The 24,339-nt window shown below is 33.3% G+C and overlaps 2 protein-coding genes across 2 annotated transcripts in view; both read right to left on the minus strand.

Annotated features, from left to right (window-relative positions):
• Positions 1-1,231: 1,231 nt before the first annotated feature.
• mcm6l (MCM6 minichromosome maintenance deficient 6, like) lies at positions 1,232-15,152 on the minus strand. The gene is made up of 17 exons (XM_073848359.1): positions 15,058-15,152; positions 14,834-14,980; positions 13,382-13,492; positions 12,094-12,343; positions 10,206-10,371; positions 9,892-10,037; positions 8,093-8,243; positions 6,674-6,815; positions 6,423-6,564; positions 5,404-5,511; positions 5,157-5,312; positions 4,758-4,886; positions 3,484-3,645; positions 3,276-3,380; positions 2,829-3,003; positions 1,521-1,660; positions 1,232-1,432 (listed from the first exon to the last, which is right to left on the minus strand). The coding sequence occupies exons 1-17, from the start codon at positions 15,150-15,152 to the stop codon at positions 1,310-1,312; spliced, it is 2,448 nt and encodes an 815-aa protein (XP_073704460.1). The 3' UTR covers positions 1,232-1,309.
• Positions 15,153-16,554: 1,402 nt separating this feature from the next.
• The window catches only part of LOC141343892 (cullin-1-like), an 8,852-nt gene continuing 1,067 nt past the window's right edge, over positions 16,555-24,339 (minus strand). The window contains exons 2-10 of the mRNA XM_073848558.1: positions 23,043-23,160; positions 22,864-22,940; positions 22,641-22,772; positions 21,053-21,145; positions 20,896-20,943; positions 20,088-20,170; positions 19,860-19,965; positions 19,223-19,336; positions 16,555-17,238 (exon numbers count right to left, since the gene is read on the minus strand). Of these exons, the coding sequence (XP_073704659.1) occupies positions 17,158-17,238; positions 19,223-19,336; positions 19,860-19,965; positions 20,088-20,170; positions 20,896-20,943; positions 21,053-21,145; positions 22,641-22,772; positions 22,864-22,940; positions 23,043-23,160 (852 nt within the window). The 3' untranslated portion in view covers positions 16,555-17,157. The remainder of the gene's footprint in view (positions 17,239-19,222; positions 19,337-19,859; positions 19,966-20,087; positions 20,171-20,895; positions 20,944-21,052; positions 21,146-22,640; positions 22,773-22,863; positions 22,941-23,042; positions 23,161-24,339) is intronic.

The following is a 24,339-nucleotide window of genomic DNA, read 5'->3' on the forward strand; positions in this document are numbered from 1 at the left end:
GTTGCTTATGAGTCCCTCAGTTGTCCTCAGTGTGAAAAGATGGATCTCAAAATCATAGCCATTGTTGAAAAGGGTTCATATACACAAAAATGCTGTTCAGGACAAACAAGGAACTCAAACAACCATCACTAAACAAAACAAATAAGTTAAAAAAAAACGGCATTGTCCCTTGTGGACTATATGTAAATGGCTTTCATGTAAAATATCTTATTCAGGTCAGATAAATTACATGCATTTTGAATAAATAATTAAGACTATGCAGATTCTACAAGGTGTATGCAAACATTTGACCTCATTTGAGTTTAGGAATACTGCATTCACACAATAACAAATATATTGTGTTTATATTCTTTTAATAGGACTATTTTAATAAACTATCTCTATATAGGGAACCAACAAAACATCTCTTTAGTGTCAGAAACCATTTTAGTTGATTAGTAACAAATAAAAGAGGTCAGCAGCTAAGCCTCAATTTAAGAATACTATTTAAAAAAAACACAAATATTGTGATTTGGAAAACAAAGACTATCAAGATGTCGACAGTGATGCCTTCATGTTCTTGTCAGACAGAGATTAAATTAAATTAAATATTGTTTTTACTTTAGTGAAATTGCTAATTTTCCTCAAAATGTTATACATTTGTTTTTTTTCAACATAATTGATTTGTGCAATTTGCCATCTATATGTGATCCCGGACCAGGACCTGGTCTTTAGTATGGGTATATTTGTAGCAATAGTCAAAAATACATTGTATGGGTCAAAATGATATATTTTTATTTTATGCCAAAAATCATTAGGATATTAAATAAAGATAATAAGAGATATTTTGTAAATGTCCAACCATAAATATATCAAAACTTAATTTTTAATTAGTAATATGCATTGCTAAGAACTTATTTAAACAAGTTCAAAAGCAACTTTCTCAATATTTAGATTTTTTCTGCACCCTCAGATTAGTTTTTTTTGTTTATTATTGTCATATGCCAACAAACCTTGCATCAATTAAAAGCTTATTCAGCTTTCAGACGGTCAAAAATGGACCCTTATGACTGGATTTGTGGTCCAGGGTCACATATGATGGTTTCATAGATTGTTGTAACCTTTTTCTACTGCACTTTGTATTATTAATGTTTCTGTCAATATAAGAGATACTAGGATCCACTGCCATCTAGTGTTCAATAAACAAACACCACAAATGCAAAACATAAGTTATTTATTTTTTCTAGTTCACTCAATCAAATGTTGCTTGTTATATTAGTCATGATTTAAGAATATAGAAGATTCAATCAGTAAAAATGATCAAGCTTGACTAGTCTTCCAGTATATAATTGGGATTCACCACCAGAAACGGATCTTCCTCCATAACGGGCTCGTCTCCATCCTCACTGATCTTCTTCAGCCCTGTTTTAGTCAGCTCTATGATGATGTGATCCTTAAAAAGAAAGTGTGTTACACTGCTTCAGTTAAAGTTTCAGTAAATGAAGGCTTTTCAAGTTGATTAAAGAGTGATGAATACTAACAAAATGGATGAGTCTGTATAGCACTTTCTCAATGAGATTCTTCTTAGCGACCAGTTCAGCTTCTGAATCGATTTCACTTTCCATTTCCTTCAGGTACCAGTTAATGAGTTCACTTTTCTTCAGAGATGACTCTTCATCCACTAAAAACACAAACCTCATTCATTTCAAAAGACACACTTAGAAATATAGAGCAGGTAAGAAAACGGAATATACAGGTTTATTTCATCGTATAACAACCTGCTGCCTGGAATCATTTGAGATCAAAATGAATCCAAGAATTATTAAAAAATTAACTATAAAAATTGCAAACCGGTTGGTTAGTCAAACACCTAAAATAAAAATGGTAAAAATGTCATATGTGAAGCCTTGTCGATAAAATGAATGCCTATTAGCAAATATTGCAGCATTTTATAGTCAAATGGCCCTGGGTAAAAAAAAAAAAAAAAATTGCAGTTTTAATGGGTTTCAATGTGGACATTTTTGTCCTTAAGGTCCTGAGTGTGAGTATTTTTTGTACTGAGGATAAAATGTATGTATTTATTTATTTATTTTTGAAGGAAATGGTGAAATAAAGGTTTAATAAAAATAAACAACTGAGCCAAAATTTATGCAGTTGGCATTAACATAGGCAAAACTGAAATGGACAAAATTGTGCATAAGGTCACACAGGGGTTAAGAATTGCACAGTAAAGCATGATTTAAATTGCAAAATATTTACAATTAAAGTAAAGAAAATACACCTGACCCTGGACCACATTTATACATGACCTGAAAGCTAAATCAATAAGCTTTCCATTGATGTGTGGTTTGTTAGAATATAGATATGTGGCCAAGATAGAACAAATTTGAAAATCTGGAACCTAAGGGTACAAAAAAAATTAAATAAACTCAAAATAAAAAAAAATAAATAAAAAAAATAAAATAAAAAAAAGTAGGCAGGAAATTTACAAAATCTTCATGGAACATGATCTTTTTGGCATAAAAGAAAAATTTATTATTTTGACCCATACGATGTATTTTTGGCTTTTGCTACAAATATTTTTTTGTGGTCAAGGGTCACACATAATGAAATAATGTATAATGTATAGTAAAAAAAAAAAAAAAAATAAAAGTAATGTGTGTGTGTGTGTGTGTGTGTGTGTGTGTGTGTGTGTGTGTGTGTGTGTGTAAATTATAAATTCATAAATAATAGCAATGCATAATAAAAATGCAAAAAACTTGAAAAATGCATAAAATACATTTCAAGGCATGAATATAAATAATATCTAAGATATGTTATTATAATGGGGTAAAAATATCAGGACTCACATTGTTCCATCTTTTGCATGTGCAGCACCAGCAGGTTGGAGATCCTTTTATACTCTGCGAATGACATTCTGACAGCAGGTTTGGCCGCTGATGGCTTCTCCTGCTTTTCCACCTCACCAGTGTCCATGGCCTCCACCGCATGGCCGTTCACTTCACCTCCATTCTGACCTTCTGTCTCTTTATTAAACAGGTCATTCTGATCTATGGAACAACTCAAATCAGTCAATTTACAGTTATGACCTCTGATATTTAGTTTTCATTTTTCTATTGCTGTTAAAATGATACATTTGCAACAAACTAGATTGGCAAAAAGTATCTGGCCAATTAAAACACTTAATTGCCAGCAACTAACAAATAAAGCTTATTTTTTTCTGTTAGAAAAATGGTCTAATTTTTTAAAAAGGTATTGAATATAATATGGTATAAAAGATGCCTCTCACCATTTACATTGTCATCATCCTGCTCCTGGTCAAAATTGATGTCGGGGGAGTCCACACGAATAATAGACTTATTTAGTAGTCTAAATGCCTCTTTCACGTGTTTGGGTTGAACCTTTCCAAAGAAAGACGAGGACAAATTTCAATCTATACATTAGCCATGTTTGATGCACAATGGTGCATGCTGAAACATCATCCTTTACACAATGAATGCACACCTCATCTGAGCAGTAGAGTCTGGCCATGGCCTCGGACAGACGCAACATGCTCTCCAGCTGCCTCACTGTGATCCGCCAGGCTGATTTGGTGGTTCCACCTCCATCCCGCTGCCGCAAACGCTTGTACTGGTCCACCACAAACTCCTGAGCCTCTGAGGTGATCTACAGATTCAGGGTTATGAGGTGAATTATAAACTTATTTGTTATCACCAATCAGGTCATTCTACAGAAATGACTCGATTAGTGTGTCCTCTTTGGTATGGCAAGATGTCCTAAAATGTATTACTTTTCTAACATTTAAACTTAGACCACATTATTAGATGAATTTTTGACTTTATGAAAACACAAATGACAGCTTAATGATTTTTTTTTTATTATCTTTTTTGTGCATTAATTTTACCCATAAGGAAGGTAACACCATTGACAGTAACAATTCTCATGATGTACACATTTTATATAATGGCTGCTGCAAGGTATCAAACCATCATTGAAATATCGTCACTCATGGTATATTCACTATTAAGTCATTTAATCCATTTGTATTTTAGTTTTCCCTAATAAAGCAGGTCATACCAGAGGGTTTAACTAAAAGCTTCATATGAAATCATGAGATACATGAGAAAATTTCTGATTACTGAAAAGGGTCAGTGGACTTATCATAGGCCTTTCTTCATAGATCTTCAGGAAATAGGAAAGAAGGAAATCAAGTGATGTCAGTGTGATTATTTTTTTTTTTTTTCAAAATAAAGGATTTTTGTTAAACTAACACCAGCGACAACTCCAGGGGACCACTACTTTCATTATATATTATTGTTTTAAAACATTTAGCATATTTTTTGTCATTTGCATCATATATTTGATAATTATGAATACATTTTAAATGGTAGAAAAACCTGTTTTTGACTTTCCTCTGTACATGGTTGTGGGGATGAGCAGTTTAATGGTGAATTCTATATAATTAATTGAAAATTGATGGCTCAAGGTGGTGTAATTGTTCAAAAATATTGTTTCATTTTAAAATACGAAAAAAGAAAAAGAAAAAAAAAAAAAGTGTAACCCCAAAGTGTTTTTCAAGTGTAATATTTCCATAAAGGCAAGGAACAGAAAAATGGACATTTCCATAGAATGACCCAATCGTCATTTGTGTCATTCCAAACTATGTATGACTTTATTTTGGCTTTCTAGCTCCAAAAAATGGCGAAACAAAGATTGAGATCTACAGCAAAGGACAAGATTTCAGTGAATATCAACTGGAATAATGTATAGCATCTTGCCTTTGGCTGAAACTGGCGGGCAAACAGTATGTATCTCTGGACCTCTTCAGTACTGTAAACTCTTTCTACAGACTCAACGTTCCTGGCATGAAGATCTACAATCCGGCGGGCAATGGCATAGTCTGTTACCTAGAAGAAAAACACAATTTGTCTTTTTGCACTTTTCAGATGCACACTATACCATTCAAAAGTGAAGTTGGTAAAAAAAAAAATATGTTTAAGGCTTTAGAAAGATGTCTCCTCTGCTCACAGAGGATGCATTTATTTGCTTAAAAACACAGGAAAAAAATAATTTAAATAAAAAAAGTTTGAATTTTAAAATGTAATTACTGTAATTTACGGTTTTATTAAAAAACAGCGTTTATTTGAAATACATCAAGCAATCAAATGCAGTCTGACCTCATTGCATTCATCCACCAATATGAAGAAAAGATCAAATCTGGACATGATGGGTGCCGACATGTTGACGTTCTGTTTGAGAGACTTGGCGCGATTGTATCTGCCATCTATAGGGTTGGCAGCAGCCAGGATGGAGGTGCGAGCATTCAGAGTGGCCTTGAATGTATATACAGGTAAGATGAGGTGGATTTTGGATTAAATAGACAACATTTTCAGACATTAGACATGCTGACAGAGGGACACACACCTTAACACCCGCCTTTGTGATGGAGATGGTCTGTTGCTCCATGGCTTCATGAATAGCCACCTGGTCCTTAAGGTCCATCTTGTCAAATTCATCAATACAACAAACCCCCTATAAACAAGACATTAAATATGCAATGGCCATCATATTTCAGGGATGTTCTACAATTTGGGGAAATGGTAAGAAACAATAAGAAAAATCAAATTGCAATTTTTCTGATCGAAAATTGTAATTGCAATTTAAAATTAGATTCAAGGAGAAGTTCACTTCCAGAACAAAGATGTACGGGTAATGTACTCACCCCTTGTCATCCAAGATGTTCATGTCTTTTTTTTTTCAGTTGTAAAGAAATTGTTTGAGAAAAATTCAGGATTTTTTTCCATATAGTGAACTTCAATGGTGCTCCGAGTTCACGCTTCCAAAATGCAGTTTAAATACGGCTTCAAACAATCCCAAATGCAGTTGTAAACGATCCCAGCCGAGGAAAAAGGGTCTTATCTAGCAGAACGATTGGTTATTTCTTTTATTTATTTATTTTTTTTTAATTACAAATTTATATACTTTTTATCCTCAAACCCTCATATTGTCTTGCTCTGCCTGAACTCTGTTTTATACGGTTCAAGACAGTTAGGGTATGTCGAAAAATTCATTTAATTTTCTCCCTCAACTTCAAAATCGTCGTACATCACCATTTAACACCCAGTTAAGGGTGTTTGATCTTCTTTGCATGTTTACTTTGTTAGATAAGACCCTTCTGCCTCAGCTGGGATCATTTAGAGCCCTTTGAAGCTACATTTAAACTTCATTTTGGAAGTTCAAACTCGCAGGCACCATAGAAGTCTACTAAATGTAGAAAAATCCAATTCTGGAAGTGAACTTCTTTAAAAAAAAAAAAAAAAAAAATCCAGGTTTGCGGTGCTTGTTTGTAGGGCTACGCAATTTGCTCAAAATTGTGAGATTATACATCAATATGGCTATTAAACAACACCACCACTATTAATAGTAATAATAATAAGAAATACATTATCAGCCAGCATGAGGGCTCCTGCTTCAATGACAAACTCATGTGACTCCTCATCTTTGACCACAGCAGCGGTCAGACCAGCGGCACTGCTGGCTTTACCGCTAGTATACACCGCTCTGGGAGCAAAATCCTCCACATGCCTGAGAGGAAAAAAAAAAAAAACACAAATTCACCTCAATCCAGCCATTAGACACTAGATATTTTATATTTAAACTGTCAGCGAAACTGTTTCCTATGCATTTTATTTACTTGAGAAACTGGCTCTTGGATGTACTCGGGTCTCCAACTATACACACGTTGATGTCGCCACGTAAAGATGTTCCCTCCATGGTCGTTTTGGCAACACCACCAAATAACATCAGCAGAATCCCACGCTTAATTTCATCATTACCTGAAAAAACAAAGCCAATTGTGATTAAGCAAGCTGCCAGTTTAACCTAAAAGACGTGACTTATATTCCACTTTATTTTCAGGGTTATCTCCATTTTTTGTTGTGATCAGATAAATCTTGTTTACTTCATACTAAATGTGACCTTTGTCTTAAATAGCACAGGTATATTTGTAGCAATAGCCATAAACACATTGTATGGGTAAAATTATAATTTTTTCTTTTATGGCAAAAATCATTCCGATATTAAATAAAGATGATGTTCCATGAAGATATTTTGTAAATTTCCTATCATAAATATATTAAAACATAATTTTTGATTAGTAATATGCATTGCCAAGTACTTCATTTTAACAACTTTAAAGGCGATTTTCTCATTATATGTGACCCTGGACCACAAAACCAGTCATAAGGTTAAATTTTACAAAACTGAGCTGTATATATAATAGTTCAGTAAATAAGCTTTCTATTGATGTATGGTTTGTTAGGATAGGACAATATTTGGCCGAGATACATCTATTTGAAAATCTGGAATCTGAGGGTGCAAAAAAATCAAAATCCTGAGAAAATCACCTTTAAAGTTGTCCAAATTAGGATCTTAATGCATATTACTAATCAAAAATTACTTTGATACATTAACAGTAGGAATTTTACAAAAAAAATCTTCATGGAACATGATCTTTACTTAATTTCCTAATGATTTTTGACATAAAAGAAAAATCAATAATTTTGACCCATGCAATGTATTTTTGGCTATTGCTACAAACATACCCCAGCGACTTAAGACTGGTTTTGTGGTCCAGGGTCACATATGGATTTTTGTACCCTCAGATTCTAGATTTTCAAATGGTTGCATCTCAGCCAAATATTGTCCTATCCAAACAAACATACATTAATGGAAAGCTTATTTATTCAGCTTTTAGAAAATGTATAAATCTCAATTTCAAAAAATGGACCCCTATGACCGTTTTTGTGGTCCCACTTTTTTTTTTTAAGGTAAGCACATTTGCAGTCATTTGCAATTATCTAAATCGATCTAAAATGTGTTATGCTGCTTAATATTGCAAACTGGTATTTGTACTGGTATCATATTACTTAAATTTATTATCATAATCAAACACACTGGTTTGTATCGCAGATAGTTTTATCACTTGCTGCAGCTTGTCATTCTTCTAGTTATTTAGCTATAGCTAAATATAATAGCTTACTTCTGAATTACAAAATATAAGGTGAATACAATATCCCATAAACAATGAAAACACTGATAACTGAAAACTGACCATGAATGGTGGGGAAGAGACTTGTGCAGAGGTTGTGATAGAGATTCTTGTCTTGGCTCATCTCAAACACTTTCTCCCATTCCTGCACGGTCATCTGGTTCTTTACGCTCTCAGCTGTCTGATCCTCCTGACGAAGCTCCTTCCCTCCAAACTAAGACCACAGAGGAAAAAAAAAAGAAGAATTAAAAATAAAAACACTGAAATAAACTGGAAGTCTATCATAAACCTGACAAGAAATATAGATAGAATGTTTACATGTAATGTCAAAACACATCCTCATCGGCTGTGAAAGCTTTACTGTTTCGGTCAATGGCTTCAGCTACCTAAAACTATTGGCAGTTGCCAAAATTTTAGTGCATCACATTCATCTTTATAGATTTTATAGCTCAACTCAATATAGATAGTTTCAAAGCAGCTCCACAGTAATAAAGAAAATAACAGTATTGGTGTTGCAAAGTACTTCAATGACAAAACAACTTGAGCCATAAAGCAGCCAGCAAAGACAACAGTGTCATTATTCAGCTCAATTTAGTTAAATGACCGTGTCAATGTTGCAAAGTTCGTTATTAAGCAACCTCAAATCAACTAAAAAGCAGCTCTACAGAGAATAATGTCATTATTCAGCTCAAATCAGTTAAGTGTTAATTCTATTTAGTTCAATAACATCTTAAATTATCAAATTATGAAACAAGCTTAATCCGTTATAAGAAGCTCTACAGAAGGCAATAGTGTCATTTACATAATGACATTAGGGTTGTAACAGGTGAACTGCTGCCTACTAGAGACAGCTTTCCTTGATTTGTTTGCCTTCTTTAAAGAATTAAAGTGCATTAAATCTGAACACACTAGACTAGAACCACTAGAAGAAAAATATAGACATTTCAGAAGGCAAATTTAAGGAAAATGTAAAATTAATCAAGTTAATGCTCAAAAATGTCCAAGCAAATATCTAGTAAATGCACAAATACAATATACGTGATCCTGGACCACAAAACCAGTCATAAGGATCAATTTTTGGAAATTAATACATCATCTGAAAGTTTTCCATTGATACATGGTTTGGTAGAATAGGACTATATTTGGCCAAGAAACTATTTAAAAATCTGGAATTTGAGGGTGAAGAAGAAAAAAAAAAATCAAAATATTGAGAAAAATCACCTTTAGAGTTGTCCACATGAAGTTCTTACACTGCAAAAAATTCTGTCTTGTTTCCAGCTAAAATATCTAAAAACTCTTAAATCAAGAAGAATTTTCTAGACAAGTAAAAACTCTTGTTTTTAGAAAAAAATAAATCAAAATAGAGTTTTTGCTTGAAACGAGCAAAATAATCTGCCAATGGGATAAGCAAAATAATATAGTTGTCTGCTTGAAACAAGATTATTTTTGCTCGTTTCAAGCAAAAAAAATCAATTTTGACTTATTTTTTCTGAAAACAAGACAGTTTTTACTTGTCTAGAAAAATCCTTCTTGATTTAAGAATTGAGATATTTTAGCTGGAAACAAGACAAAAATCTTTTTTTTGGAGTGTAGCAATGCATATTACTAATCAAAAATTAAGTTTTAAAACATTTACGGTAGGAAACTTACTAAATATCTTTACGGAACATGATCTTTACTTAATATCTTAATTTTTGGCATTAAAGCAAATAAAACTATCATTCTGCCCCTTACAATGTATTTCTGGCTATTACTACAAATATACCCATGCTACTTAAGACTGGTTTTGTGGTCCAGCCAGGGTCACATATATAAAGCAATGAATATCTGCTGCAATTTGTTTTGTGGTAAACGGCTCTCACCCGTGGGTTAGTTGGGGCCACATAGTTGGCCAGGAAGGCCAGTCTGTAGGAGAGTTCTCTGACACCCAAAGCCTTGAGCCCCTGAATACCATCAGCCTCAAAGCCCTCCTTCCCCGTCACCCTGCTGCTGGTTTCTGCCCGTGTGCCTGCAAAGATTAGTAATAGTCAATATGATTGAAAAGCGTAGACAACAAATGTATTTACTCACAACAGGCACGTCGACAAATGGCTTCCTATTAGTTTTCAAACAGTAAAGACAGATCCATCAATTTTAGACAAACTCCTGCATACATATAGAAAAAACAGATTAGCACCAGCAAGAGCCATGGCGGACACATCAGGCACAACTATCAGTGTGCCGGTGAAGTCACAACGATCTCCTGCCTGCGCGGTTTCCACAGCCTCCGCCCTCAGAACTACTTCCACACTGCGGGGAATGGAGCCTCGCGGCAGCTCCGCCTGCGTCTCCTGAATGCGCACCTGATGGTGAATCAGGACAAACTACTCATGCATCTTACATCAATATACAGCGACAGTCATCTTAAATAATATTTAAAAAAAAATCCATGATGCTTTAAATATTTACACAGATGAATTACACAAAATAGCTTAATAACTTCAAGTCCTTAATTTTTGGTATATGAGATCATCTGAATTTAAAAACCACAAATTGCAAAGACATTTTAAACATACAATAATTAATTTTATATTTTTTTGCCATTTTAGCCAAAAAAAAAAAAATTCTAGACACCCTAATTTCAGTTCATCGCTATAATGTGTTAAGCCTTTTATGTAATACAGACTGTTTCAAAGCGGATTTACTGCAATAAAACAACATTAATGTTACAAATTTTAATTATGAAATGAATAAAAAAAAAATCAGGCTTAAAGCAGATCTAAAAAGACATCATTCATATAGTCATTATTCATAACTTTAACTTCAAAATTTAAATGCACAAAATAGGAAAGAGTGTATAAAAAAAGGCAACTTTGTTTTATTTTATTTAGTTATTTCCAGGTTTCAAAATTTCAGTGCGTCACTATAAAAGTCAAGCCGCATGCTTTATACAATATAAATTATTTCAAAGCAGTTTCACAGTAATAAAACAAGAATTAACAGTATTAAAGTATTTTCTTCAATTATGAAACTAATACAATTTCAACTCTAAAGTAACTCTAAAAAGACAGTGTTATTCATAACCTTGTTTTAAAGATAACTTAATTTACTTAGATGTTCATGCCTCTCTTTCTTCAGTCGTAAAGTAATTATGTAATTTTAAGGAAAACATTTCAGGATGCCTGCGAGTTTGAACTTCTAAAATGCAATATAAATGCAGCCCTGAAGGGCTCTAAATGATCCCAGCTGAGGAAGAAGGATCATATCTAGTGAAACAAACTTATTTTCTACAACTCATATACTTTCTAACCTCAAATGCCCGTCTTGTCTAGCTCTGCATCTGCTCTCTATATTCCGGTTCAAGACAGTTAGGGTATGTCGAAAAAAAACTCATTTGATTTTCTCCTCCAACTTCAAAATGGTCCTACATGGCCGTTTTATCTTTTTTTTTGTAAAGGTAGTTTTATCTTTGCATGTTCACTTTGTAAACACTTGACTGGTACCTCTGCAGCAATGTAGGATGATTCTGAAGTTGAAGAAAATCAGATGGAAGTTTTTCAACATACCCTAACTGTCTTCAAGATGAGCATTTGGGGTTAAAAAGTATATAAATTGTCAATGACCGTTTCACTAGATAACACCTTCTTCCTTGGCTGGGATGATTTAGACGCCTTCAAAGCTGCATTTAAACTGCATTTTGGAAGTTCAAACTCGAGGGCACTATAGAAGTCCACTATATGTAGAGAAATCCTGAAATGTTTTCCTCAAAAAACATTTCTTTACGACTGAAGAAAGACAGACATGAACATCTCGGACGACAAGGGGGTGAGTAAATTATCTGCAAACTTTTGTTCTGGAAGTGAACTTCTACTTTAATACAGTTTTCCCTAATTTGCACATGTACACATTAGCATATTGTCATAAATTTGCATAAAGTGATTAAGTCATTTTGTGATCAACAGCTCCTGTAAATTGGAAATTGTCAGATTTTTTTGGACTACCACTTTGGATGTTGTCAGAAAGTTTTGTAGCAATTGCAAATTGTCCAAAAATGTCAAAATTGCTTCAGATCAGCACATTCCTACCTTCTGGAAGTCGACGAAGCGGGACTTGTTGGTGTCAAGCATGAAGCGGCGGCGATTGGCACACACAGGGTTCTTGCAGATGGTCGGCTGTGTGTATTTGAACTGCTGCTCCACGTCTTTGATGACAGACTGACAGTCCAGACAGAGGAAAGTGCCGCTGACCAGCTCTGGGTGCACGGGGTGGGTTCGCACCACTTGACCGCTGATGCGCAACAGAGTGCCGATGCGAGCGGTGGAGAGCTCACGGATCCTGGAGAGCAGAAAGCAAAGAACCTTACTCATTTCACATGCAAAGACGTTGCCAAATCATAACACTGGCAGTTTGCACAGAAAAATGTATATTACAATACGTTAAAGGGGTCATCGGATGAAAAACTCACTTTTACATGTTGTTTGAACATTAATGTGTGTGTGTGTAGTTTGTGTACACAACCACCCCACAATGATAAAAAACCCACCCAGTGGTATTTTTTAATCTTTAAAAGTAATATCCCCTTTTTAAAATCAGGTCATTCTCAGCTTTTTGTCAGTGTGACGGCACACAGACAGAGGCCGCTCCCACGATAGTTGAATGACATGAGCGCCTTACCTTAGACCCGCTCTCACCGAGCTGAAACAGTCCGGCTCCAATCGCCATTGTGTGATTCAGTTGCAGGGGAAGACAAGAATGTCTCAGATTGAGCGATTGAGGTGTTCTGTTGTTGGATGTAATAATGAACATAGCCGTCGTCATTTACTCCAGTCATCTGAGGCACTGAAGACGCAGAGGATTAACGTTACTTTCGTTTTTGAAAGGAAAGCGTCGATCCCGATCTACATATGCCTCTATGTTTGTGCGAATCGTTCCTGATACAGCTTCACCCACAGCAGAAGCGAGTATAAGTGTTTATGCATCTTTGCGAATAGCCTTTCTTGAAAATGTGCTCGTTGGCAAGTTTCGCCGCTAAATGCGGCTACAGTAAACATTGCATGATTAACATAACATAACATGATTTTTTGCGGAGCTGATTTTAACAAGGTAAAAGGGTGTTTTATTACACTACTATTGAGAATTTTAAATCAAAGTATATTATAGACTTTTCATTAAGTCCCTAAAGAATCATATGAAAATGGGCATCCGATGACCCCTTTAAGAAATGTCTGGTAAATGTCTGAAAAATAGGGTGGGAACAAATTTAATTAAAAAAAATTACAATGATAAAAACAAACAGATTTAAAGCATGATACAAGCAGTGCTTGATTAAAAGGTCTAACCCTGCAAAACAAACTTTGAAACCAAAATACGTACTTTTGTCTAGATGGAAAGTCTGAAAATGCCACATAAAATTCTTTGGATGGTGGAATATTTCCATGATCTCTGGCAAAGTGGCGAACTGCTCGGCAGAGATACGGGTAAACCCTGGAAAAACATTACAGATGACATTGAAAAATTGAAATTAAGATGAAACTTTGTAGCAAAACCTACAATTTATTTATTTACCAAATGATAATACTCCAGTAAGTCATACATAAACACTCAAAAACTACCACAGTACACGACAACAAACAAAATGACAATTAAAATCTGCTAACTTATGCTTCATTTATTTGCCAAAGGTAATATGTTTTCCGACTATTATTTTGTATGCTTTCTTGAAGTTTGGTAGATGCAATTGAAAATTTTAAAATGATAGAAAAATAATACAGGTCTTACTTTCTGAAAGTTAACATTTTTTGTAGGGTCGTCAAATTAAAATTTTAAAATATTTATAACAAATAGTCAATCTCATTTTATTAAAATAAGTGATACTAAAAAAGTATTTTTGTTTTATGATGCATGCATTTTTTTTTTTGTATATTTAATGGTGTGTCTAATGTAATGTATCTAAAAGTTTATTATCCCAAAACAGTTACATACACTAACAGTCAAAGATTTTTTGTTTTTTAAAGAAGTCTCTTCTGCTCACCAAGCCTGCATTTATTTTTTGAAATATTTTTACTATTCAAAATAATAACTGTTTTCTATTTGAATACATTTTAAAATGTAATTTATTCCTGTGATCAAAGCTAAATTTTCAGCATCATTACTCCAGTCTTTAGTCACATGATGCTTTAGAAATCATTCTACTATGCCGATTTGCTGTTAAAGAAACATTTTTATTATCATCAATTTAAAACAATTGACTACTTTTTTTTTTCAGGATTATTTGACAAACAGAAAAATCTAAAGATCAGCATTCATCTGAAAAAAAAAAAAACTTTAACATTATAACATTCAAAAGCTTGGAGTCAGTATAATTTTTTATTTCTTAGGGGAAAGAAATTATAGAAATTAATACTTTTATTTAGCAGGGATGCTTTAATATGATCAAAGGTGATGATAAAGACATTAATAATGTTACAAAAGATTTCTATTTCAGATAAATGCTGTTCTTATGAACTTTCATTCATCAAAGAAACCTGGGGAAAAATTCTACTCAGAATCAGTTTTCAACAATTGTATTAATGAATGTTTTTTTGAACAGCAAATCAGAATATTAGAATGATTTTTGAAGGATCACGTGACTGGAGTAATGATGCTAAAAATTCAGCTTTGAAATCACAGAAATAAATTACATTTTAAAATGCATTCAAATAGAATTTGAATTAAAATGGTAAAAATATTTCAAAATTGTACTTTTTCTGCTGTACTTCGAATCAAAAGTACAGTACAGTAGTTATCTCTTTTTCCTTCTTTAAAGATGATATTGTCGCTGTTCACCTGTAATACTCCTCTTGAATGGTGGTGGCGAGCTGCTGGTTGTAGTGTTCGATGTTGCTGAAGCTCACGGTCAGTGTGTTTCTCTCCGGTCTGATCAGCTCTTGCGCGTCCGCCAGATATAAAGAGTCGCCGGTTTTATCCTGAAACCTAATCAACCAAACACATTTTACAAGTGACGCCAATTTAGCACTTCGTCTAAAAGCACTTGAAGCAACTGCACTCACTCTTCCAAAAACTCCAGAAATAACTTCTGACATTTCTCGGACAGTTCATCGCGCACTTGCACGCCGGCAGCCGTAGCTTCTACTGCGGGCTCCATCAGGTACACACTCGGCTCTCACACAAAACACCTGGACAAGGTAATGAGCCAGCCAATCATATACATGCGCCATAACGTCGACGTAATGACGTATTTTACCTCAGACGATTAACAACTTCACTTGTACATTTGGCGAATCAAAAAGTATTTTGGCGAATATAAAATTATATAAGTATGTTCGCTATACTTACGCAGCACATAACGATACCTACGAAGTACATTTTAAAATAAGTTTCATTAAAACATCGTTGCCCGTTCGCACTGAAGAAAATGACTCACTTCGAAAAACGTATGATTCGCGACGAATCATTCTTCTGAGCCGATTCTTTTCGATGAATCTGTATCTGTTCAAATACAATTGTAGATCTTTACGAGTCACAACTCACTGATTCAATGATTCGGTCAGAGTGAATCTCAACCATTTGTTATAAAACATTAAGAGGCAAAAATCCAATGTTTTGCTTCGAAAGGTATGTTAGCCAAAATATTAGACACATCTAACATAAAATCAACGCAGCTATTAAATGTAAGAAGTTTTGTTTTTTAAAGTCTCTTCTGCTCACCAGGCCTGCATTTATTTAATCTAAAGTAGGACAGCAAAAAATAACATTTTGAAACATTTAAAATAGTTTTCTATTTGAATATATTTAAAATGTAATTTATTCCTGTGATTTCATATCTGATTGTTTTGCATTGTTACTCCAGTCACACAATCCTTCGGAAATCATTCTAATATTCTGATTTGCTGTTCTAAAAACATTTATTTTTTTTATGTTTTTTTTCTTTTTTGATGAACAGAAAGTTCAGAAGAACAGCATTCTGAAATAGAAATCTTTTGTAACATTATAATGTCTTTATCATCACTTTTGATCAGTTTAAAACATCCTTGCTAAATAAATAGCATTTTCCACAAAATTATACTGGCTCCAAGGTTTTGAATGGTGTAGCGTATAGAGTTACAGAAGATTTTTATTCCATATAAATGCCGATCTTTGGATCTTTCCGTTCATCGAAGAATACACAATGTTTTAAATATTGCTAATAATAATAATAGTAATAACTGTTTTTTTTTTTTGTATCAGCATATTAGGATATTATTCTGGAGGACCATGCGACATGCAGACTGGATTAATGATGCTGAAAATTTAGCTTTGATCAGAAGAATAAATTCAATTTTAATTTATATATATATATATATATATTTTTTTTTTTTTTTTTTTTTTTTTGACCTGATGAGGATGAGAACAGACATATTAATGACCATTTAGCATTTCAGGTCATATTTTGTACCCTTTTCATGGAAATTTGCTAGAGATGTCCTGAACATGCATAATTATATATGAATAATCATGTCTTACGGCTCTTCATGTAGTGACTCCACAGCATCAGAAATACATACAGAAACTTTTAATTCTTTTATTTAACACACATTTAAAAAAGTGAACCACACTATACAAATGGTTTTCTGGTAGCAGGTAACAATGCAGACAACACGTCTACAAACCTGTCCAACTCTTTCGCTCTTGGGTCGTGCAGCTAAAATTGCACCGCTTTCCTAAATTATTTCCTTTCTTCTCTTAAAACGTCTCCGAAGCCCCTCACTTGCTAAGATTTCAATGCATCTTTGTTCGTTTTTTACTTCATTTAAATGCTGATAGGCAATAACATGCTTAATGTGTAGGGTTTATTTCTGATTGGGTTTTTAAAACCTGCAATGTTTTATTTTGCGAGATTAAAGCTCGAGGTCTCTGTTTGTATGTATGTACATTTCCAATGCAGTCCGTCCATATGCAGGGCAGCGGTATAGTCCGTCTCTCGCACATACACTTTCACTGACGCGAACACACTCTCCTCTTCTGTTAGTCCGTTTGCTTTTTAAACTCAAAACAGGCCGAACATCAAGAGGAATGATATTTATTACCCGAGAGACAACTTAAAAAAAAAAAAAAAAAAAAGTGAGAGTGAGAGAGACAGACAGTGAAGACGTGGAGGAGCGAAGAAATGTTTAGGCCAAGTAGCTGTAGGTGTCCTTCTCTCCATCCACCCTCTCCAGATATTCCTTCTCTATGAGGATGTCAATGCACTTCTGCAAAACATAACACAAAGTAGATATGAGTGCCATTCTGTGTGGGATAAACAGGGTTTCTGCAGGTTATCATCTAAGACCAAGTCAAGAAAATGTAATGAATAAATTAAAGGGAACCCAATACTTCACTATAGCCTTATAATAACTTTTGGCAGTCTATAGTACTCCAAATGTTTTTCCTGCTACGACCGATTAGTGCAGCCCAAAACATGATGATAACTGACCATTTTCATCAACAATAATCAGCAAAATATTCATATTTTCTTCATTTCAGTGGCATTGTTTACATTCAATGCCGCCAATAGATGCGTCGTCAAAACACTCCATAAGAAGGACTCTTAATTCAAGATACACTTAGTTAAAAAGCAATAATACATCAGATAAAAAGTCTTATTTTCTGAGAAATTTTCCAAGTGGAGTGAGTTTATAATTAAAGTAAACAAACATGTTGATGGAAAAAAAATCAATGGTCAACAGAATACCTCTTCTTGTTTTAAACATAAACTCACTTAATTTTGCTCAGTTTCTTAGGAAGCAAGACTTCATGTTTTTGCATTTCAAGTGAAAGTACCTTGATTTAAGGATGTTTAGATATTTCTATTGGAAAACAAAACAAAAATACTGAGGAAGATTTTCATTTTTTTGCATGTTATGACTATGAATTTAAGACTTTCTGCTCCAATTTAAACCTTTTTAAGGCCTTCATTTGAGGGTGTATTAAAACTAGTGATCAACCGATAATTGACTTTTTATGTGCCCGATAACCGATATGCAGAACCGATATTTATTTACTGTTATAAAGTGATACATCAGATAAAAAGTCTTGTTTTCTGAGAAATTTTCCAAGTGGAGTGAGTTTATAATTAAAGTAAACATGTCAATGGAAAAAAAAAATCAATGGTCAACAGAATACCTCTTCTTGTTTTAAACAAACTCACTTAATTTTGCTCAGTTTCTTAGGAAGCAAGACTTCATGTTTTTGCATTTCAAGTGAAAGTACCTTGATTTAAGGATGTTTAGATATATGTATTGGAAAACAAAACAAAAATACTGAGGAAGATTTTCATTTTTTGCATGTTATGACTATGAATTTAAGACTTTCTGCTCCAATTTAAACCTTTATAAGGCCTTCATTTGAGGGTGTATTAAAACTAGTGATCAACCGATAATTGAATTTTTATGTGCCCGATAACCGATATGCAGAACCGATATTTATTTACTGTTATAAAGTAAATAAATGAGTGAGTGAAGTAGGTCCATACTTCACTTTGATTTTCCTCCTCTCAGTCATCTTAAAAAAAAAAAAGTGTTGAAAATCACTTTGTTAAAAACGTTAAATTTAATCTTCATAAAACAATAAAAACATTTTTTTTTTATAAAAAAGCATCAGCTGCAACACTAACAAGCAAAATAAATGTAAAATGTCTAATGTTTTCAAATGAAGAAAATAAATAAAAAAACAGAAGTCATATTAACTTCATTATAATCTACATGTTTTAGTAGGTTTATAAGCTGTTTAATATAAAGAGTGAAGAATAATTCACTGGATAATGTTAATTCTATGAATAATATTCTCTGGAATATTGTAAAATAATAAACAAAACATCGTATTTTATTGCATTTCTTAACTAGCATGATACATCGGAATTACTAATGTTTTTGTCGTTCTAGATTCTGACGAAGCACTGTTTATCTATGCATTTACACAGAACTAAACTCAAACTGCAATCGCTTGCGGAAATAATAAATAATTAATTTCCATAGAGTTGTATTTATTTAGATGTGTTTTAGCAAAATAATGGTTAAATATTGAATCCGATATTTCAAAGCCGATAACCGATTATGGTAAAATGCTTAAATATTGAGAAAAATATCGGTAAATTGATATATCGGTCAATCTGTAATTAAAACCTCTCCAGAGCCACAGAAACCCTGTAAAAACTCTTGTTAACCGGAGTAGATTTGTAAAACAGGAATAACCAACCTTGATGACGGGGACTCTGGGCTTGAACCGTGATGAGAGCTGGTTCAGAACCTCGGCCAGAAGTTGCTGATGCTTCAGAACCTTCCTCATCTTCATGATTCTCACTATTGCCGCCTGCACAAAGACAAACATGTTAAACTCAGTACTCCAAAGACACATCACTAATACTTGGACTATTTTTGCAGAAATGAATACTTCAATTCAGCAAGGACGAGTTAAATGCATTAAAAAGTAACAATAAAGGCATTTATGTTATATTGTGATTTATAATGAAAAGATTCTATTTCACATGATGTTCTTTTGAACTTTCTATTCATCAATGAACCCTGAAAAATAAAACGTGTCAGTTTCCACAATAATATGAAGCAGCACAACTGTTTTCAACACTGATAATAATAATAAATGTTTCTTAAGCATCAAATCAGCCTATTGGAATGATTTCTGAAGGATCATGTGACACTGAAGACTGGAGTAATGATGCTGAAATCACAGGAATAAATTACACATTAAAATAGATTCATATTGAGATCAGTTGCTCAATTGCAAGAATGTTCCACAATATTACGTTTTTTATTGTATTTTATTGTACACCAAATACTTACAGCCTTGGTAATCATAATAGACTTGGATGTGATACCTGAATCAGGAGTTTCCTGTCCTCTTCGATGTTTTTATGGGTCGTTTCCTGTTCCTGTTTCTGCTCCGTCTTCATTGGCACGTTAATGTTCACTCTTAGTTTTTTACTGGGGAGAAAATACTTCAGCCATCAATATTCACAAATGAATATACCCTGCTGTATAAAAGGTGAAACATTAAATATAGATTCATAACTGTTTGCAAGATGAGATGCACTCATATGACCTACTTTTTATAGCCCAGGAAGAGTTTTATGAGGGTGTCGGGTTTGAATTCCACTTCATCCACATTTGCATTCTCGTCCTCTAGAACCTGCACAGACACACACTGATGATTGCAACAGAAAACAACAGCAAATACACAACACGAGTCAGCAAAAAATGGCATACACAACCCATTGTATGTCTGTAAATTGAGGATTCAAATCTAAGAAAATTGCCATTCCATAGTATGAGTGGATTAAGAAGGATTGCCCAAACAACACCTAAATAGATGTTTGGCTATTGGTTAACACTATTTAAGGCCTCAGTTACATCAGCGGGAATGGAAAGTTGTTTTAAAGGTGGAGTAATTATATGTAAATAAAGCAAAACGGGCTAAATTATGAAAAAGGGACCACAAAACCGGTCATAAAGATACATTTTTTTATTGAGATATATACATCATCTGAAAGCTGAATAAATAAGCTTTGTTAGGATAGGACAATATTTGGGGGAGATACAACTATTTGAAAATCTGAAATCTGAGGGTGCAATAATTATCAAAATATTTTTTAAAAATCACTGTTAAAGTTGTCCAAATGAAGTTCTTAGCAAGTTTTTGATATATGTATGGTAGGAAATGTACAAAATATCTTCATGGATTAATGTTTTTTTAAATAAAAGGAATTTTGAAGAATTTTTGGCTATTGCTACAAGCATACCCATGCTACTTAAGACTGGTTTTGTGGCCCAGTGTCACAATTGTGATTATTTAATCTTGACTTTGCAAAAATACTTTTTTTTTTTTTTTAAATAAAAGACCAGAAAAATGCTTACCAGCAATTTGGATTTCAGTAATATCTGCAAAACCTGCACCAATATGTCCTAAAATACATAAAAAATAAAAGCTCTGTTAGTGTGGTGAATCAAGATTTGACTGATATCTGGATCTTGTTTAGACGTATTGTTGAGAGTTCCCTTTTTGTTTCCTTACTATTTTGATCTGTGTGCTGTCCGTCAGCTGCTGGACCGTATAAACATCTTCTGTGTTATACTGCAGTAGAATGGCCATCTGAAACGTAGATGCCTATACGGACACACACAACCAGTCTGATTAATATTCATGCACTATTAATGCACCAAACGATGTAGCGATATCAAAATCTCACAATACGATAATATCACGTTATGAAGTCAACAATATGATATTATAGCAAAATAATAAAAAAAGACATATGAAGACCTGGAAAAAAATATGCTAAATTTTTACATTTTAAAGTTAAATTACTTTTTCTAATGCACTCAGAGTTCAAAATTAAACCATTAGAAAAATTAAGTCAGAAAAAAGTGTGAATTGACTTGCACCTAAACTTTAAAGCGGACTCAACCCTCTTTTTATTTGTGGTATACTGTCTCAGTCTAAATTACATTCACACTGGTGTTTTAGAAAGCCAAACTAATTAGAATATAACAATAATAATAAAAAAAATTATATTACTGTTATTCCTATGACAGTAATAGCCATATATTGTAAAACAACTGCAGTGTAAAATAAATGAAAATGAATATTTCATAATATATTATTATAGTATATTATTTTAGCTTTACACTACAGTAGGGAAATTATAATTCTTCTTTCCTAATTTCTTGAAACAAATTTTGAATTTGGACTGCGGTAATGTCACCCATTTAAACTGCTAGCTGTCACTTTTAAGCATTTATTTTTGACAAATGTCAGTCTTTATTTTGATGGAAAACTCCAGCCTCAGTAAAAACAGGCTTACAAAAACGCATCTCATTACAAATCTAGTCAAATGCTGTAATCCTCTGCCACGAAAATGAAGCATAACTGGTGGCTGTTGCATTCCCAAACGCATAAACTCACAGCACATGCAATAAACCAATTTACTGCATTCGCTGTAAACGGAGCTATTCTAATGTGAACCACGAGTTGATCGCTTAAATTAAGTGCGTGCTTCGCTTTGAAATGCACAACGAAAACAGACTTGATCAAGCCATATTGTACTTTCGGTTTTAGTTCATTTGACAGATAATGTGCCAAAGCATAATGGCCCAAAACACAACTTTAAAGACATTTTATGCTAGAATTGGAAGTTTAAATATAATACACTTTTGCCCGGAAGACCTATCGTTTTATATCATCACGTGACCATGATAATATTGAGAATTACATCCCTATAAGTGCACGTATTTAGTAAATTTACACAACTATTCAAAGGTTTGTAGTCAGTAAGATTTCTTTTCTGAAAGAAACAAATACTTTATCTCAGTAAGGAGGCATTAAATTGATTATAAGTGGCAGTAAAGACATGTGCAATGTCATAAAAGATTTCAATCATAACAAATAAGCATACTAGAATGTTTTCTGAAGGACCACGTGACACTGAAGACTACCATAGAAGTAAATTACAAAAATGGATACCTAAAAATGCAATATTTTATTCGCAATTTTACTGTTTTTACTGTATTTTTATTCCAATAAATGTAGCCTTGCTAAGCAAAAGAGATTTCCTTTAAAAGTTAATGTTTGAAGAATTCAAGTCACACAAATCCTGTCACACCTGTAAGGTGTAGCGGTTTTTGAAGCAGTTGGTGACCAGTTCTCCTTTGGACAGATGGTAAAGCCAGGTGAGCTTTCGGCCACTGTGTCTGCTGGCATAGAAGGCTGTGAACCTTTGGTAGCTCCTCTCCAACTGTGTTGGATGAGAGAGATAACGGATTTACAAAAACCTTGGAAAGACCAAGAACAAGTGTTTTTACAAACAAGCATATTAGTATTATCACCTCAGATGGCAGAGCAAAAGTGCATGACTGCTGGAAGGGCCATGAACCCGAGCTCAACACCTGGATGCTAAAGTCCACTAGAAAAACACAACACAGTATTTATAAAGGACTTCAAGCAGAAATCAGGAAAGACAGTAGTATTTTATACCACAGGAAAGAAGAGTGTAGTTCATCCTTACGGTCTAAAGGCTCAGAGTTCGTGAGGTGCTTCTTGAACTGTTCGTTGAGGTCTTTGCTGACTCCAATGTCTTGGAACATGCGCTGGAGTTTTGATGTGTATTCAAAGCCACACGCTTGCTAAAAATGACAAAACAAACAGTGTTAGACACAACGAGACCACAAGGATTGGGTGAAATAGAAAAACACTGATTTAAAAAACAATATATATACACTGCCACTTAAAAGTTTGGGATCAGTAAGATTTTTTATTCTTTTTTTATTCAGAAAAGACTTTTCTGCTCATCAAGGTTGCATTTATTTGATTAAAAATACAGAAAAAAAACTAATATTGTGAAATGTTAATGCAGTTTAAAAAAGTGGTTTTCTATTTTAACATACTTTAAAATATAATTTATTCCTGTGATGCCAAGCTGAATTTTCAGCATCATTACTCCAGTATTCAGTGTCGCATGACCCTTCAGAAATCAATCTAATGTGCTGATTTATTATCAGTGTTGGGAACAGTGCTGCTTAATATTTTATTTGGAACCGGTGATACTTTTTTTTAGGATTCTTTGATGAATAAAATGTTAAAAAGAACAGCATTTATTTAAAATAGAAAACTTTTGTTCAAAGCTTTGGGTCAGATTTTTTTTTCTTTCTCTCTTTGAAAGGAATTAATACTTTTATTCAGCAAGGATATGTTAAATTGATTAAAAAAAATGATAGCAAAGACTTGTATTGTAAGAAAAGAGAAAATAGATTTCTATTTTGAATAAATGCTGTTCTTAGTAACTTTTTATTCATCAAATAATATTGAAAAGACTATCACAGGAAAATTCAGCTTCGCATCAAAGGAATAAATTTTAAAGTATATTATCATTACACAATATTAATGCATTTTAAGAAGAGCATCACAGGTTCCAAAATAATAAGCAGCACAACTGTTTCCAACATTGATAATAAATCAGTATATAGGAATGATTTCTGAAGGATGATTTCTCATGTGACACTGAAGACTGGAGCAATGGCTGATGAAAATTCAGCTTTCCATCACAGAAATGAATTATATTTTAAAGTATATTAAAATTTAAAAAACTGTTATTTTGAATTGCAATAATATTTCATAATATTACTTTTTTGGTATTTTTGATCAAATAAATGGAACTTTGATGAGCATAAGAGACTTTTTTTTTTTTTTAAAAGCATTAAAAATCTTACTGATTCCAAACTTGAGGGGGTATATATATATATATTATATATATATATATATATATATATATATATATATATATATATATATATATATATATATAT

This window comes from Garra rufa, chromosome 10 (assembly GCF_049309525.1).
Source record: "Garra rufa chromosome 10, GarRuf1.0, whole genome shotgun sequence".
In the NCBI taxonomy this organism is placed as follows: Eukaryota; Metazoa; Chordata; class Actinopteri; order Cypriniformes; family Cyprinidae; genus Garra; species Garra rufa.